Source organism: Limulus polyphemus, unplaced genomic scaffold, assembly GCF_000517525.1.
Source record: "Limulus polyphemus unplaced genomic scaffold, Limulus_polyphemus-2.1.2 Scaffold552, whole genome shotgun sequence".
Lineage (NCBI taxonomy): Eukaryota > Metazoa > Arthropoda > Merostomata > Xiphosura > Limulidae > Limulus > Limulus polyphemus.
In genome coordinates this window covers 300,710-317,008 of record NW_013666162.1, presented here as the reverse complement: position 1 = coordinate 317,008, position 16,299 = coordinate 300,710, and the positions used below count along the sequence as shown (strand labels likewise).

The window sequence follows — 16,299 nt, the reverse complement described above, 5'->3', positions numbered from 1 at the left end:
TGCTACACCATATTGAATAATTTAATGTTTTTGCTGACCAAAATAAATTGGGTTAAAGCACTCATTTTCTAAGCAAAATACAGAGATAACTCCAGTAGTAATTTTGGGATTAATTGAAATATTGATGTGTTGTTAGTTGTATTTTACTAGGATATTTTATTAGGGACCCATGTTAACAAGAACGTCTGGACCCACAAGCAATTTGATGCATAAATAGCTTAGAAAAGTATGTGAAAAACAGATCAGCTCCTTCTTCATTTTTCTTTATGCTAATTCTATGGTCATGCTTTGTGTTTAATAAAGTTGAAAGTATTATACCTTCAATAATACTCTTTCAAGTCAAAATAATAAAATCACATGTTACACTTAATGTAGTCAGGGGTCAATGGCATTCCCTACAAAACAAGCATTTTTCTGCCACAATATCAGTCAACAAAAATTAATTAAGCATTTTTAGATTTTGAAAACTGATTTTATTTAGCAGCCCTAAAGCTCATATTTGTTATTTTTACAATACAGAACTTGAATGAAAATACAAAATGTTTTAATATTTAATACTAGCCATGACCCACAAAACATTCACAGGTAATTTTTATGCCCTTCACTTGAATTTTCCTTATTCTATCATTTTCATGCACACCATTTAAGATACATTTTCTTGCAGGCATTATGTGTTAGATTGATAAATCCTGAACTATTTGAAAATATTTTATGAAACAGATACAAGCATTCAGCATACGACACAGTTTTACGAGATCAAAATAAGAAACTCACAAAAACGAAGAATAAAATCCACAGTAAAGAAAATTGTAGCTAAAAGGTGTTTATAGCAGTCTATGAAATGAAATGAAGCTAAATTATTACAAAGTAAAATAAATGTAAAGCTGTAATGAAGGCAAACTTAGCTGAATATGCAAAAACGCCTGAATGCATGTTCACAAAGTGATAAGCATATGGTTGTAAATGAACTGTGCACGTGTATTTTAGACCTACATAAGTTGAGAAAGCCCATAGCAATTACATTTAGTGTAATGTTAATTACTGGAAATTACCTGTGAAGTGTGTTTTGTGGTAAGGGGGATGTATACAAACCTTGGACCCTCTGATTCACGGTCCAGTATTCTAACCACTAGGATTACAGCCACAGCCAGCTTATTTACCTTTGCCCAGTGAGTATTACTTTCTAGCAACTTAATTAAGGTACCAATGATTTTTGTATACTTCAAACTTGTTCATGCCTTCTTGTACATTTTAGAAACTGGTTGATCATAAGAGCTCATTTTAAATGTCTTCAGACTGACTTCTAGGCAGTACTATACACTTGTTTTAGCACCTTTCAGACCAATCTCTAGGCAACAATATACATTTGTTTTAAAAGACTTCAGATTGACCTCTAAGCAGTACTGTGCACTTGTTTTTGAAGATTTGACCGACTGACCTATAAGACTTTATTATACATTGTGTTTTAAATGTATGTATGATAATAAACAACAGGTATGCTTACCTTATTCAAACATTCATAGCAATACCAGTCCCCATCAGGTATTGTCTCCATTTTAGGCTACACAGAAGAAAATAGAAGATAATGAATGCTAATATAAATAACACAACTGTATTAGCTTATGAAAGTAATAGAACATGCTGGAATGATACACGGCTTCAGGCTACCAGAAAGGTTTCAGAAAAATCAAATGTAATACAAAGTTAATTTCTTAAATACATATTTATTCTATGGTAATTTTACAGACAATTTGCTAGTAGATGGGGAAAAAAAAAGTTGGGTTAATTAAAATATGCTTTACTGAAAATATTAATGTAACACTGTATTTATATTTTGTTTGTTACTAGTCAGTGTCCCAACTTCATTCATTACATGTTTGGCTAAACAAAGAAGAAAATCAAAGAGAAATTATAGCTACAAGTCAATCCTGTGCTGGGACCAATTTCTTTTGTCAAATCACACTTACAATAATAAAAAAATTTGTACAATGCGCAGTTAAGTAATCTTGATGAAACTATAAAGATCAACAACTAATAATTGCCAAAGCAAACTTATCTTGGAGAAAAGTATGTGTAAATACTGTTGCAAATACATTTGGTTAGACACAAACACCATATGGCAGAAGCATGGCCAAAGGGAATTTCCATAATGAATTAATAAGCCTTTTGTCGAATTTTTGATACATACTGTTTATAAAAAAACTAGTATAAAAGCCCATCAAAAATGATGGGAAAGCATTGTTGAATGAATAACGAAAATTATAGAATTTAACTTAAACGAATTTGTCTGTACCTTCAAAATACACCTACCCTTCACTTATTTCATCAGTCTCAAAGTAATTCTTTAATCACCACATTTTTAGTACACACTACTCAGAAAAATGAAATGTTATCATGAACAATAGTATGAATGCACTCTGAAAGAGACTTAAATAGCACTCTTGAGCCTTTTCACTGTATTCTAGGGCAGGAAGAAGAAAACATAATGCAGACATTTCCGACACAAATTTTCAACTCTATTTTTGGCTATAAGATCAATAATATTTCACAAGTTTTCACCAGCTTATAAGGCATTTATGTTAGTTCTAAATCCACGTAATAAACTAACAATGCAAAATAATCTTTATATAGATAATAAAGATGAAAATTAATAATAAAAATATATATAGTTACCTTGAAACAGTAAGTGTGATAGCCTTTGTCACAACCATCACAAAGAAGTAACTTCTCTTCATTAGCTCCACTATGACAAAACTGGCAGCTCTATGAAAAATAGTAATAAATTTAAAAAAACTTTTTAATATAAATAATATGGAATAACACTCTAAACTAATCACTTAATTTTGTTACAATCTACTACACTTCAAAATATCATACTGTACTAAAAAACCAACAACCTGGAAACATATTAATCCAAAGGACATAATTTCAAAACTATGATACTTAGTGTAACATCTACAAGTATCTTTTTTTTCAATTTTGTCCTTCAAATTATTTTTTATAAGATGACTCCAGTGTTCTAACTACAGGTAATACACACAATAATTGGCAAAATATTTCAAATGAATTTCTTTTTTTGCTGTAATTGATAGTACTAGATTATATTGTTTATTGTTATTATTTTCTTATGAGTAATATTTTGCTTATGTTATATATTAAATAACAAGATTGTGGCTCGTAAATGCGATATACGCATGAAGAAACGTACGGCTCTCATGATGGATTTATCCCATGCCACACACGTCTCAAGCATGTTTAAACACATGGCCACCTGCTCTGCTGTCCAGCACTTCTGGATTGCAGCTCGCCAGCGAAGTAGTCCCCTTGGTAACTCCCCTTCTTCTGCATCTCCGTCTGATGCAGGATGCACAGCACTGTTGTTCAATGAAGACAAATTCAACTCAGTACTGCTGATAGAAGAAAATATAGAGGTTACTTTTTAAAAAATATGCGAGGCTTTTGCTTTATAAATATCTGATAATTCAGTAGCTTGAATGGCATTATTTTGGGGATTAAGGGCATGATAGATATTCTTGCTAACTTATGCTGATGGTCATTTACGACATTAAACTAACCATGTCCTGGCTATTTGCATAAGAAGCAGTGTATATTAATAACACCACATTTTAAATCGACACAGATGAGCGAATCTAGGTAAAATATAAAAGAATTAAATCTTACATCTGGGTTTTGGAGAGAGAGAGAAGAGTGGGAGATTAAATCAAATTGTGGGGGGGGGGGGGTAAATTTTCCCTTCAAGACATTTTTCAAGCAATTTTAATAAGTACCACTTCAGAATTCAAAATGAAGTTATATGAAGTTATATTTTTGGGGACTCAATATAAAATGTTATAAATACACGAGTCTTAAAAAGGTGACATAAAAGTGCTGAAATAAAGTTATTGCTACTATACAAACAAGCACAATGAAATGTTTATATTTTAAGTTTTATTTTTGATATTAGCGCCACTGAACTAAATTTCTGAAGGTAAGAACTGATTAAAATAATTATATATATATATATATATATAAATTATTAAGGATATTTCTTTGAAATACACAAGAAGATTGAAAGACAAACACAAATGATTTATTTCTCTCGACACTATCTTCCATCCTTATAGGTATTTCAAAACGTTTTTAAAGTAAAAGTCTGAGTTCATTGCCATTATTAATATTTCCTTTGCTCTTATATTATAGCACACATAAACCTAATAAAACAAAAAAATACTGTGTTCTGGAATCTCAATTAAAACCCAAATATATATATATATATATATTTAGGAGAAGCATGAAGTAAAAAATGTAAGTAGCATTTTTCTTTAAAACTGAATGTTTGATTTTATGAATAGCTTAACTTTGTTTGAACTGATGAGTGGCTGAGATATTTTGGATATGCACATTATTTTCCAATAACATTTATTCATTGAAAGAAAACAATTATTTGCCATGATTCTGTGTCACTCTCTTGGCTTTTGGGTGTATTGGAAATCAGACAAAGGTTAAAAAAAAAAAAGATACATGTTACAGTTAATGTTAACTAGTTTGTTAGCGAAATATACAACAAGCTTCCACAAAACAAAACCTTTTCTTTTAATACAGATGGTAACATAACCAGCCTTTCTATTCAAACACCAAACTCTATAAAACTAGAGTAAAAAGTGTGTTTTAACTTACGTTATTCCAAGAGGAGGCTTTATATAGCGTCTTTCTATGGCACTTTCAAGTAATAAAAGTCTTTCTTTAGCAATTTCTACTGGATTGACATACGGATCTTCTGAACCACTGTCAAGATTACTGGATGGTTTTTCTTCACCACTGGTTGGTTTTAATTTGCTTAATTCTTCTGTATTACTCACACTATCACTTTCACCCTTATTGTTAAAATCTTCTGATTTATTCTCTTCTATTGCACAGCTACTAATTTCTGCTTTGGTCTGTGTACTCTCACCAGTCTCTACGGAAACAGAATCACGCCCTTTGCTTTGGCGCTTAACTGATTTTTGTCGACGGAAGCTTAAACTATCTTGGTCCTTCTTTGGAAAAAGACAGGCTGCTTTGAACTTGATGTCTGAGTCATAGGTGAGTTTGGGAGGAATCGTCCATCCCTATTGGACAAAAATTTACAATTTACAACTTACTTTAATTCCCAAAAAATTCAGAAAAGTATGCGGTTGTCAAAGGGTTAAAAGCATTCACAGATCTTATGTTGTTTTTTTCACATATTTATGAATTACGCAGATGGTATTTAGTGTGAAAATCAACTGTGACTGAAAAAAAAAAAGATTTTCTTTTAAGTCTTCCTGTTTTACAGACAACAGAGTTAGAAATATTTTAAAATTGAAAGAAAATTATAACAAAATGTATTTTGCTTAGTTTAATATCCAATTTAAAGAGAAAATTATACTGTTTAAGGAAATTTCATGTTTAAATTACAAATATTTTTTTGTATGAATATCTCATCTTTAAGCCTAATGCAAGTATGAAGATGACAAGAATTATGTGGAGGATGGTAACCCTATCATGTAAAAAACATTTGACTCCTAAATGCAAAAAATAGTGTGGTTAAACAGTATAATTTAATAAGTTATTTTTAGATAGACAGGTGACTTGTGGCTTCTATTATAATATTTGCTTGTTATGTTCACTCATTTACCTAACAGGTACTATTTGTTTGTTGCAAAGCTACAAAGGGACTATCTCTGATGAAGCAGTAGCATTTTGAGTCACTCTTATAACACACCCATGTTCCCAAAGTGCAGAGAACAATTTTGTGGCAATAGGACATAAACTATGGACCCTATGGTTTACAGCTAAGCAAAACTACTACTAGGCCATACCTAGCCCCAGAGTATGTGAATGACCAAGAGAAATACAACAGTAAAGTGAATGACAACCAATAAACTACTGTATCAAAATAAATAAAATTCCATATCTAATACAACAGCATTAAAAAAAAATTATGTATGAAAAAATTCAAATGGTCTGAAAAGGGGGAGATAAAAAGTCCCTGAAATAGGACACATTTATACTTTTGTGTAGATTGTTGACTTTCATCACCAATAGTTGGTTGGCTTGACTACCATAATTTGTATGGTAACTGGAAACTGTCCAATGATGTACATGGGCTATTTTATTTTTAGAAATTTTGCTACCTCAGAAAGGGAATAAAAAAACACTCTAAAATAGAGAACATTTACACTTTCTTACAGACTTTTGACTTTAAATTTAAAGACAAAGTACTTAATCACTTATGAGTAAATTATTACTTTCCAAAAAGCAGGGTATATAATTAACATTCAATGAGGTCATGAGGGATTTAACTGCAAAAGAAAGAAGGAATGGGAACATTATCTAACAGTGTCCTTTATACAATTTTTGTTTCCTTAACAAGTCTCTTCAGCTAGTTTAATTAAAAAACTTTATTATCAATGTAAGTCAATAAAATTAGCATCAGGATTTAGTTTATAATTTCAAATTTTGAAATTATCTAAATTTTAATTTATTAATTTCAAATGTAGGTTTGTTTCTTGAGGTTAAGCACAAAGCTACACAATGGGTTATCTGTGCTGTGCTGTGCTCACCATGAATTGATATGATTACATTTTTAGCACTGTAAGTCTGCAGACTATTTATGTTTTAAAATGGATATTTGAAAGGTAAATTAATTTTCTTGTCAATAAAAACTTAGAGAAAAAAATTAGGATTAGATAACTACAGATGCACGTGTTCAAAGCTGCATGTGCATGTACATTAATGTAAGGAAAAGTTCCCATTGTAAAAGTAAAAGAATGTCATACAAACTGGACCATAAAAGTATAAATCTGAAATGAGATATACGTCAAAAGGTAAAATGTAATTCATTCAAAGAAGAACATTGTATTTGATAATTTTGATATCATCATATATTAAAGATTAAGCTACAGTTTGTGTTAGGGTGGAGAAAAATAACAGATAAAATAAACCTATACCTTAAAAACTTTTGATATTCATTTAGGGAGTTAGAGAGGTTAAGCAAATTAATAATGAAAACTGTATGATCAAAAGAAGTATTTTTCTTCTTAACATAAAAATCACCTTGCACTCAAGATTGACTCAGTAAAGGCTTTGGAAATTCACAGACAAATGCTTACTATAAAATACATTATAAAAAAACCTGATTCTTTGTGTACAATAGATTTTGCAATGTTTACTAAGTCTGTCATTGTGAAGATACACTTAGTACATATATAGTTTCATAGTTATGGGGTTGGACAAATTACATAAGCTTAAGACTTAAGATGACATCACGTTGGTATTGGAGGTCAGTAAAAATGTACCACTGGAATTTATTACATATTGAATAACTTTCTACTTTCAGTCAACATTTTTATGAAACATTTATTACACAGATCTTTTTTTATCATACCTAATGGTTTGACAATTGTAAGTATGTTCCATGATCATCACATACACGCAAGTCAGTTTTAGTAACATAGGTTGTATTACTATTTTTTTAAGTTCAAAAGTATCTATCACTGACTGATATTCATTATCTTGAAATAATCATTACAAACCAATGTAAAGAATCCTTTAAAATCACAAACTCAAAATCTTTGTCAAAACAAATCACCCTTACCATGACATGATAGTATGCTAGGACTAACAATGAACAAATGTTGTTTAATGCTCTCGCAAGTTCTTATAACTTGCTTAAACCAGTGACTTTGGAAAAAGCTGACTGTTGTGGACATAGTATGAGAGTACACTATGACTAACAAAGAATGTACATTTTTTTAATGTTTTTCTCACAAGTTCTTGTGGTTTTTTGAAACTACTGATTGTTGTGGAAGCTGAAAACATAGTCACCTAAACTAAATTTTGTTGGAACCAAACATTTCATACAAACCATTAAGTAGCTCACCTTAACTTGCATGCTAGCTCCTGCTACTTTCTCTTCCATAACCTCTATCTGCTCTAAAATTGACAAGTCCATACGTAGTGCTACTTCTGGTGACCACTGGTCTTCTTTATCAGGATCTGGAGCACCTCCTACTTTCTTAGATATTGAACTGTCTAAATCTGTGATTTCTAGATCTGTAACTGAAAATATAAAAAAAAAAATCAGCATAACGTTTGGATTATATGTTTTTAAGCTGAAGAGATCGAGGACAGATAAGTATGATCATGAGGTCTGGATACAGCTCACGAGAGTCTTAAGCTCAGAAGTGAGCCATGCAAACAACAGCCAAGGCAGTATGAATAATGGCCAGGAACAAAGGTACAGGTCCTTAACTAGGTCCATCAAAAGACAGCTGAGTCCAAGTTATGATGTAGAGTACACTGGCCAATAGGAATGTATTCTACCCTGATTCCATGTGAACAAGATGATGAGTTAATTATGTCATAACAATCAGGGCCAAACAAGAAACAAAACCAATGAGAAGGAAATAGTTTAAAAAGCTGCTTTTAGTTTGGGAACAGAGACAGAGCTCATAAAATCAGAGTCCAAAGTCACAAGGATCCAAGCCTAATCTTTCCACAACTACCAACTTACCAAGTCTCTTCTCTTTCATCAAGCTTATTTCTTTATGCTGTAGTATGTCTTAAATCACTTGAGAACTGTATTTTTAAGCCTAACTGCCACAACAGTAGGAAATAACACCTAAGGAGCACTACAGGGTTTTATTTGATGGGCTAACTTATTCCTGTTTTCACGAAAAATGATTATTGGATGAACATCCCAAAACTTTAAAGCTACTTTCTGTTTATGATACTTTCCCATTTTAATATCCAAACAAGAATGTTTTTTTTGTTTTAGCAGTATCTGAGGATCAGGCATGTAAAAATTAAGCTAAGTTCAGAATAGAACAAGGATCTGAATCACAGGTACTTGGTTAACAACAACAGAAGTTTGTCATACGCCTCCTTTTAGTAGTTCAGTACCAAAATTTTTCATTTTAATGTAACTAAGAATCTTGTTAATTGAACATATAGTGACTAGTAATTACAAATTGTTTCAATAAAGACATAAAAAAAAAGAATCACAGAATTTCTGAAAAAAAAAAAGGTTTCTCAAGTTTATTAATGATAAATGTATACATGATAAAATTAACTTCAGAAGTTGATGTTAAAAAAAAAGAGAGAGAGAGAAAAGCTGAAAAGGTGTTATCAAGTTAATGAAATTCACTAGGCAGATTTTTCCAAAATTACAGTTAAGAAGTATTGTCAAATCATTTGTTACATATTCTTTTAAATTTAAAGATAGTATGCCAAATAATGAGTTATTTGGTTGTTTCTAAACTACTATACCATAGGATGGAATATGTGGAGCCCACTGTGAAGTCTCTTTTCTTGTGTATATAAAAAAAGTCAATATTTGTGAATCCATCCACTATTACACATCACATGCCAACTGATTTTTACCACTGATATTAACTCTTAGTCACTTTAAGATTATAAGTACAATTTAAAAATGAACAAATACCTCAGGATAAGTGAATGTTTTCTTGCAACCTACCAAAGGCCTACTGTTAACAAGTAAGTTCCGTTTGTTCTGTCATTATTACAATGCAATGTAATAAGTTTCCATTTTCCTGATTTAAGAAATATTTTCTGAAGTGTGCAGTATTATAAATATACACACAAGACTTTAAAAACAAGAAGTTCTAACACATTAAACACTGCTTGTTTTCTCTAGAGGTATTTTAATGTTCTCTCACAATGTACAAATATATTTCACAATCTTGTGAAAAGTAAAGTATTTATATTTAAAATTTATATGACTTTTAACTGAGAAAAACCGTCATAACCATATAGTGATAAACTCCACAACAAAATCAAATACTAGCAATCCTGAGCAATAGTTCTGTTTGTATGTTTTGGTCTTTGTAGCGTTGTTGTTACAATTATTACATTGTATCCAACTGAAACAGTTTTCTTAAAAATTATCAACCAACCTTCATTTTGGCCCTGAGTAAAGGAACTACATGCATAACTGTAGTATTTTTGGAACTGTTTCTGAAGAAGCCTCTCTCTTATACCCCTTGGATGGAGAGCATTTAGCAAGGCTTTCAGCTGCTCCGAGTCAGTGATCCTCCACCAACCTTTACGATATTCTGTGTAGAACAAAAGCAAATCAGAATAAGAATTTATGTAATATAAACAAGGGTACAGAATATGTGTAGTTACAAGTGGAAAGCTAATTAAAGTATAAACATCCTCACAAGTGCATATTAATAACACTGAACAGTAACGGCAGTTCTTACAGAATATCTCATCTATATAGTCAAAACATTTAGTATAGTGACAAAAGCTCATTAAGTACCCTTACTGAAGTCTTGGCTAAAAAATAATTTGAAACAAAAAAAAACAGTTATGGTGATTATAAGTGTTAAGTGTAATGTAAAGTGACCAAGGCTGACAAAAGTACACAAGTCTTGAAACTTGACCAAGCCAAACTTTAGTTATTCTCTTTTTGTGGTTTCACACTTTTTATCTTGTCCAAATACAATAAGTAAATGAAATATTTAAGACTTCTCTATATTCTTAACCAGCATGATCTTTAAAAAATATGGATTGAAAACAAAAGGGTCACGGGATGTCTCAAACTCTTTGTTACCTCTGCTGCACACCATCCAAAAAATTCTTGCAAACAACAAGTGAAATTAAAGTTTGGCCTTGGTGTGACCTCAGACTTTCTGTAAAACTATTTTTATTTTTGGTCAACATCTTTCAATTACTAGTGTAAACTCTTACTCAAAAGCACATATCTCTTTACAATGTATGTATATAAATGACAGAAAACCTTCATTCTACTGTCTATTACCTAAGGAAATTTTATGTGAAAAACTGATGTTGGAGATGATTAGAAAAAGTTTCCAATTGTTAACTGAAAATCATTAAGTTACATTTCTAAGTAGAAAGAGGAAGAATTAAGTATTTTTTGCATTGTCACTTTAGAGAAACAGATAAATGACAAAAAAAGAAATACGAGCGTCCCAATGTTAATCAGGCTGAATAAACAGACAAAGAACTAACAAGAACCTGGATAAAATTCTTATAGTATAAAATCACACAAATTAACAAAGAGTGAATAAACGGGTAGCTCAAAGTTACTGATAAACATACAAGCATATTAAAAGTGATAATCTTGTGTTTAGGGGCATATTAACCAATAAGCTTTCAAGACTTGGGCCTAAAGCACAACAATTTGAGGGATGCATCTTTAGTGTGCTGGTGGGAATCAAAATAAATTTAATTTTGAATTTTTTTTTTTATAATAAAACAAATTTCTATTCATTTCATTGCATTTTGATTTATTGTTGTTCCCATGTTGGTAGATAATTTTCCTGGTGAGCCAATCGAGAAGGAAGGGGTGCATCTAAAACTTAGGGCCTAGAATGCCTGTTAATCTTGATGTGCTTCTGTTTGTCATATAATATTTTCCCTCTTGATACCATTTATGTTGATTATTATTAAACCTAGTTAACACTCCTATATTCAAAGCTATTGGTAAAATTTCTGAAAAAAATCAACTCTATAAGGCCTGGCATGGCCAGATGGTTAGGGCACTTGACTCGCAATCTGCGAGTCGCAGATTTGAATCCCCATCCCACCAAATATGCTCACCCTTTCAGCCTTGGGGCATTATAATGTGATGGTTCAATCTTACTATTTGTTGCTGAAATAGTAGCTCAAGAGTTGGTGGTGATGACTGGCTGCCTTCCCTCCTTTTACTGCTAAATTAGGGATGGCTAGCCCAAATAGCCCTTGTGAAGTTTTACGCAAAATTCAAAGACAAACAAACAAACAATGAACTCTTACTTCAATGGTTTGTTCAACACAAACTACTCTCAAAAATCTACACAAAGATAACAAGTGATCTCTTCAGTAATTATCTTATAAATAACAGCTAATACACATCCAAAAATATGAAAATTAGTTCCGAACATGCAATGAACTCCCAAAATCTTGTAACAACATACACCACACAATGACTACAGAAATTCAAATTTAGTTTCTTTGTAATTTGTTTTTGCTATTTATGTGAAAATTAACCACAGTTATCCAGGCTAAAAATGCAAAATAAAAAATTTGTAAACAATATGATTTATTTTCAGAAATTAGTTTAAAATTCGATGCGTACAATTACCACTAGGTATCTTAAAACACGTAAAAATGCATAAATTTATTTTACACTCTTTATAAGACAAAATGAATAACAATGTTGTAAAACAATACTTGATAACTAACAATATCAAATAACCAATTCACTTGTATTACCTGCAGGCAGTGGACGAGGCTTGGCATAGTGATTCAGTTCTCTTGTCATCATTTTCAAATAATCCTCAGAAGCCTGGTTTATAGAGTTGTTAGAGTGAAACCCATATGCCACAGAGCCAGGAGTAGAGCTTGGGGACGGAACTGTGGTAGGGGTAGCACAGAATGATGGGGGATTTACAGGTACTGTGCTTGTTGGTGTGGAGGTCAACTGAGATGAATCTATCGTGGTGGATATTGAAGTGTCGTGGTTATATGAGCTCATGGTAGAGGAACTTAGAAGTGGATTAGGCAATAGAGGGGGTGGAAGTCCATTAAGAAGTTCAAGCTGAAAGTTTGCAAGAGCCAGGGCTGCGGAAGGATAACTCTGGCTGTTGCTGGAACTAATGGGAGTGGATTGGCTCGGTAAGGACGATGCTGGAATACTTCCTAAAGAAGAGTTACTTGAAGCAGTCGCAAGCTTCTGTGAAGTACTGCTGGAACGTATTAATGATGCTTGCTTTGGCTGTGATTCTTCAGTTGGAGAGGTATTATCACATGTAATTCGGGGAAGAATGCTAAACCAGGGTTTCTCAACAGGCTGCTTTTCTGTCATATTTTTGAGGACTTCGGCTGAAAGAAACCCAGGGGATAATCCTAAAAGTGGACTAAATGTTGGACTCGATATAGCTGGTTCAGTTTTTGGGAGGTTAAAATAGCTGCCATTCAATTCCCTGCCATGTAACAAAGGTCCATTCATGAACATTGAGCCTGCAAGGATTGATGCAAAGAAGGGAGAATGAAGTAGCCAGTTTTGTTCAACATTAGATGAAGTTTTCGAAACAGCAAGCTTGCTAGAACTTATTACCTTCTCTGCTGCTTCTGTTTCCAGCAGAACAACAGCTTCTGAGGAGTTTTTAAGTTTTTGGGGTGATGGTTTTTCATTATTAACAATGTTTAAACATTTAGAAGTCTCCTGAACTTCTGTATTTAAAGATGTATTTTCACTAGAATCATCTGGAATTTGTTCTTTATTACCACTAGCGGTTATATCATTTTTGCCATCTACATTTATAGTTTTCACACATTTTTCACTTTCTGGATGTAAACACTCAGATGCTTGTTCCTTTTTATTTTTAGATAAGCTATCTGGTAAACATTCTTTGCCAGAGGTCACTTCAACACTGGTATTTTTTTCAGCATCAGTTTTTTGGGAATTATCAAGACTACTATCCACTTCCATTGCTTCTAATGTCACATGAGATACAGGTTCCTCTATTTGTTCTTGCACCACTTCTGTCTTTCTTGTATCTTCATAGTTCATTGTATCTTTACCTACCACTTCTTCTGGTTTTGTCTGATTTTCCTCTTTGATTAATACATCATGTTCTTCACTCTCTACATCTGATGATGATTCTATCCCTTCAACAAAAATGCCACCAGTAAATGGAAGAACCCAGTAATAGCGATGATACCGATCTTGTCCAAAAGTTGTGGCACGAAGGGCATGTACTGCCTTTGATAGTTTACCGCTTATCTGTGCTTGTTGCTGAAAATAGTAGAATCATGAAAGATTAGCAACAAACAATAGATACAATATTCATCCTTCACATAAAAAAAACTAATTGTGGCAAAATTACTATATTTACATAAATAAACAAAAACAGCTAAGCATATTATTAGGTTCCTTAGTGTAATAACGTCAAATAACAATGAAGTTATTTTTAACACTTCACTTTTAATCTAGTTTTCAATGAAGAATATTAAAAAAAAAGGAAGAAACTATATTAATATCAAAATTCTAGATACTGGTTTCAACAAACATCTCTGGTTGTTGTATCCTAGCTAGTACCATGAATGTAACAAATGCCTGTTTGCTTCAGATATTTATACAAAGCTAAACAAGAGCTATCTATGCTGCCTTTCTCTAATTTTGAACTGAAAAGGCTAGAGGAAATGCAGCTAGTCAACAGTACCTACTGCTAACTCGTGGGGTGCTCTAATTAAAAAGTGGGGTTTGACCATCACTATTACAAAATACCCATGGCCCCAAAGTGGACCACAGTTTTGCCGCAACAGACTATGAATAATGGATCCACAATGTGACACACAAACCACTAGGCCACCCCCGGCTCAATAAATATGATGGAAACTGTAATAATGTACACATCACATGGGAAACAGCTATTGCCTAAGTTATATGTGATGTATGCTTACCATTCTACAATATTTTGAACAACCCATCTTTCTTGTAAGAATACAATTACACCTCTCACCACAATCTACAAGCCAAAGGAAATCTCCACATACATAGAACAATTAAATTAAGCAAAGACTACAAATTATAGTAACGCTGTCTCGTCAAATATTTAGCACAGATTGATTTAATTTCTTTTACTGCACAGCCATTGCTTTTTAACTTATATTTTTAGAGAATTTCAAAATGTTTCATATTTACTGTAACCAGCATTTTTTGATATTGTTTAAAATAATCTAATTCATTGTAATTATAACAAAGCTGTAAAACTTGTGTTTATTTGGTTGTTGAATTTCGTTCAAAACTTCCCAAGTTGGTTGTCCATTATTTGAAGTAAGAGGCTAGAGGAAAGACTACTAGTCAACTCTTCCGATACTCTTTAACAAGGAATAGTGGGATTGACTATCACATTAACTAGCCATACTTGATAACTGTTTATTAAATATTATGTATACTATTACAAAAACCAGAAACTAAAAAGATTGTTTACCTTTGAAAGTTTATCAATTCTCTTCTTTAATTCTTCATTGGATATACCCAACTGCTCATCCTATTTTCAGAATGAAGTGTGAAAAACATATGTAAGATGGAGACAAGCACTTTTACATCGACTTATAATTACTTCATTATTAGAATCAAACAGAGGAGTGTAGAACATTTAGAGATATTGACTAAACACTCGAATTATGAATTTGTAAGCATTGCAAAAATATATTGATAGATAGTTTACAACTATCGAGTATACACGTACAGTTTTATATTAAGTACTTAAATCATAAAATATTACATGCTGTAAACATACATTGCTACATAATCTATAACTATATGACTCATGTGTGTGTACATGCAAACAGATGCCATATGGGTACTAAGATTCATGGTCACATTCATTTCTTTATTATGTAAAATTTTTAACTGGACATAAGATTAGTCCATGCTGATGGGAGCATGCAGAATAGAAAGTTTTTCATACATTACAAAGAATAGCAACAAAAGATACATAAAAAAAATGAATTACATTTTCACCGACAGAGAAATCTTAACAATGACCCCCCCCCAAAAAAGACCAAAAAACCCGAACGCCAAATATCTGATGAGATGGTGTTACTAGTTGAAACTAGTTCTCACATTTTGTCTTTTTTTTTCAATTCATTCCACCTTTTATGTGTGATCCTGTGTACTAACTATTTTATCAGAAGTAAAATTAACAAAAAAAATTCTAAGTACGGATAAAAAATGTCCCCCATTGTGGCAGCAGTAAGTTTACAGACCTACAATGCTAAAATCTGAGGTTCAATTTCTCACAGTGGACACAGCAAATAGCTCAATGGGCTTTGCTCTAAGTCAAACAAACTAGACTGAACAAAAAAATTCACAATCCAAACTTTAAGTTAAATTTTTTGATATATCATGAAGATTTTTTAACAAATATTATTTACAGCTTTTACTGATACAAGCAATTATTTTAAGTATACCAATTTTGGAACAACATCAAATAAGCATAATAGCCTAATGACTTGTTTAATTGTTTACTTAGAAACTAAACTACATATTTAGATGTTTTAGTAGACTGAAAATTTAAAAACTTCAAATGGTTTTTCAAAAGTTTCTCGAAACATTACTTTATTTGACAAGTCTATGATTTGGAAAAAATAGCAGTATTATTTAATACTCTTCTCTAAATACCAAACTATGTTTAGTGTTAATTTCGATAACAAATAGTAGGAAATTCAATATAACTGTCATCCCTTTTTATGATACATTCACGTTACTTCCAACATAATACATACAATTATGATTAA

The 16,299-nt window shown here is 31.9% G+C and overlaps 1 protein-coding gene across 3 annotated transcripts in view; it reads right to left on the bottom strand.

The window, feature by feature from the left end:
* The window catches only part of LOC106459048 (bromodomain adjacent to zinc finger domain protein 2B-like), a 96,225-nt gene that overhangs the window by 38,810 nt on the left and 41,116 nt on the right, over nucleotides 1–16,299 (bottom strand). The window contains exons 20-27 of one of the 3 annotated variants that reach the window (XM_013918624.2): nucleotides 14,988–15,047; nucleotides 12,265–13,789; nucleotides 9,939–10,097; nucleotides 7,904–8,082; nucleotides 4,678–5,108; nucleotides 3,209–3,410; nucleotides 2,674–2,763; nucleotides 1,505–1,561 (exon numbers count right to left, since the gene is read on the bottom strand). In XM_013918624.2, the coding sequence (XP_013774078.1) occupies nucleotides 1,505–1,561; nucleotides 2,674–2,763; nucleotides 3,209–3,410; nucleotides 4,678–5,108; nucleotides 7,904–8,082; nucleotides 9,939–10,097; nucleotides 12,265–13,789; nucleotides 14,988–15,047 (2,703 nt within the window). The remainder of the gene's footprint in view (nucleotides 1–1,504; nucleotides 1,562–2,673; nucleotides 2,764–3,208; nucleotides 3,411–4,677; nucleotides 5,109–7,903; nucleotides 8,083–9,938; nucleotides 10,098–12,264; nucleotides 13,790–14,987; nucleotides 15,048–16,299) is intronic. The other 2 variants (XM_022385427.1, XM_022385428.1) reach the window with 2 other exon arrangements.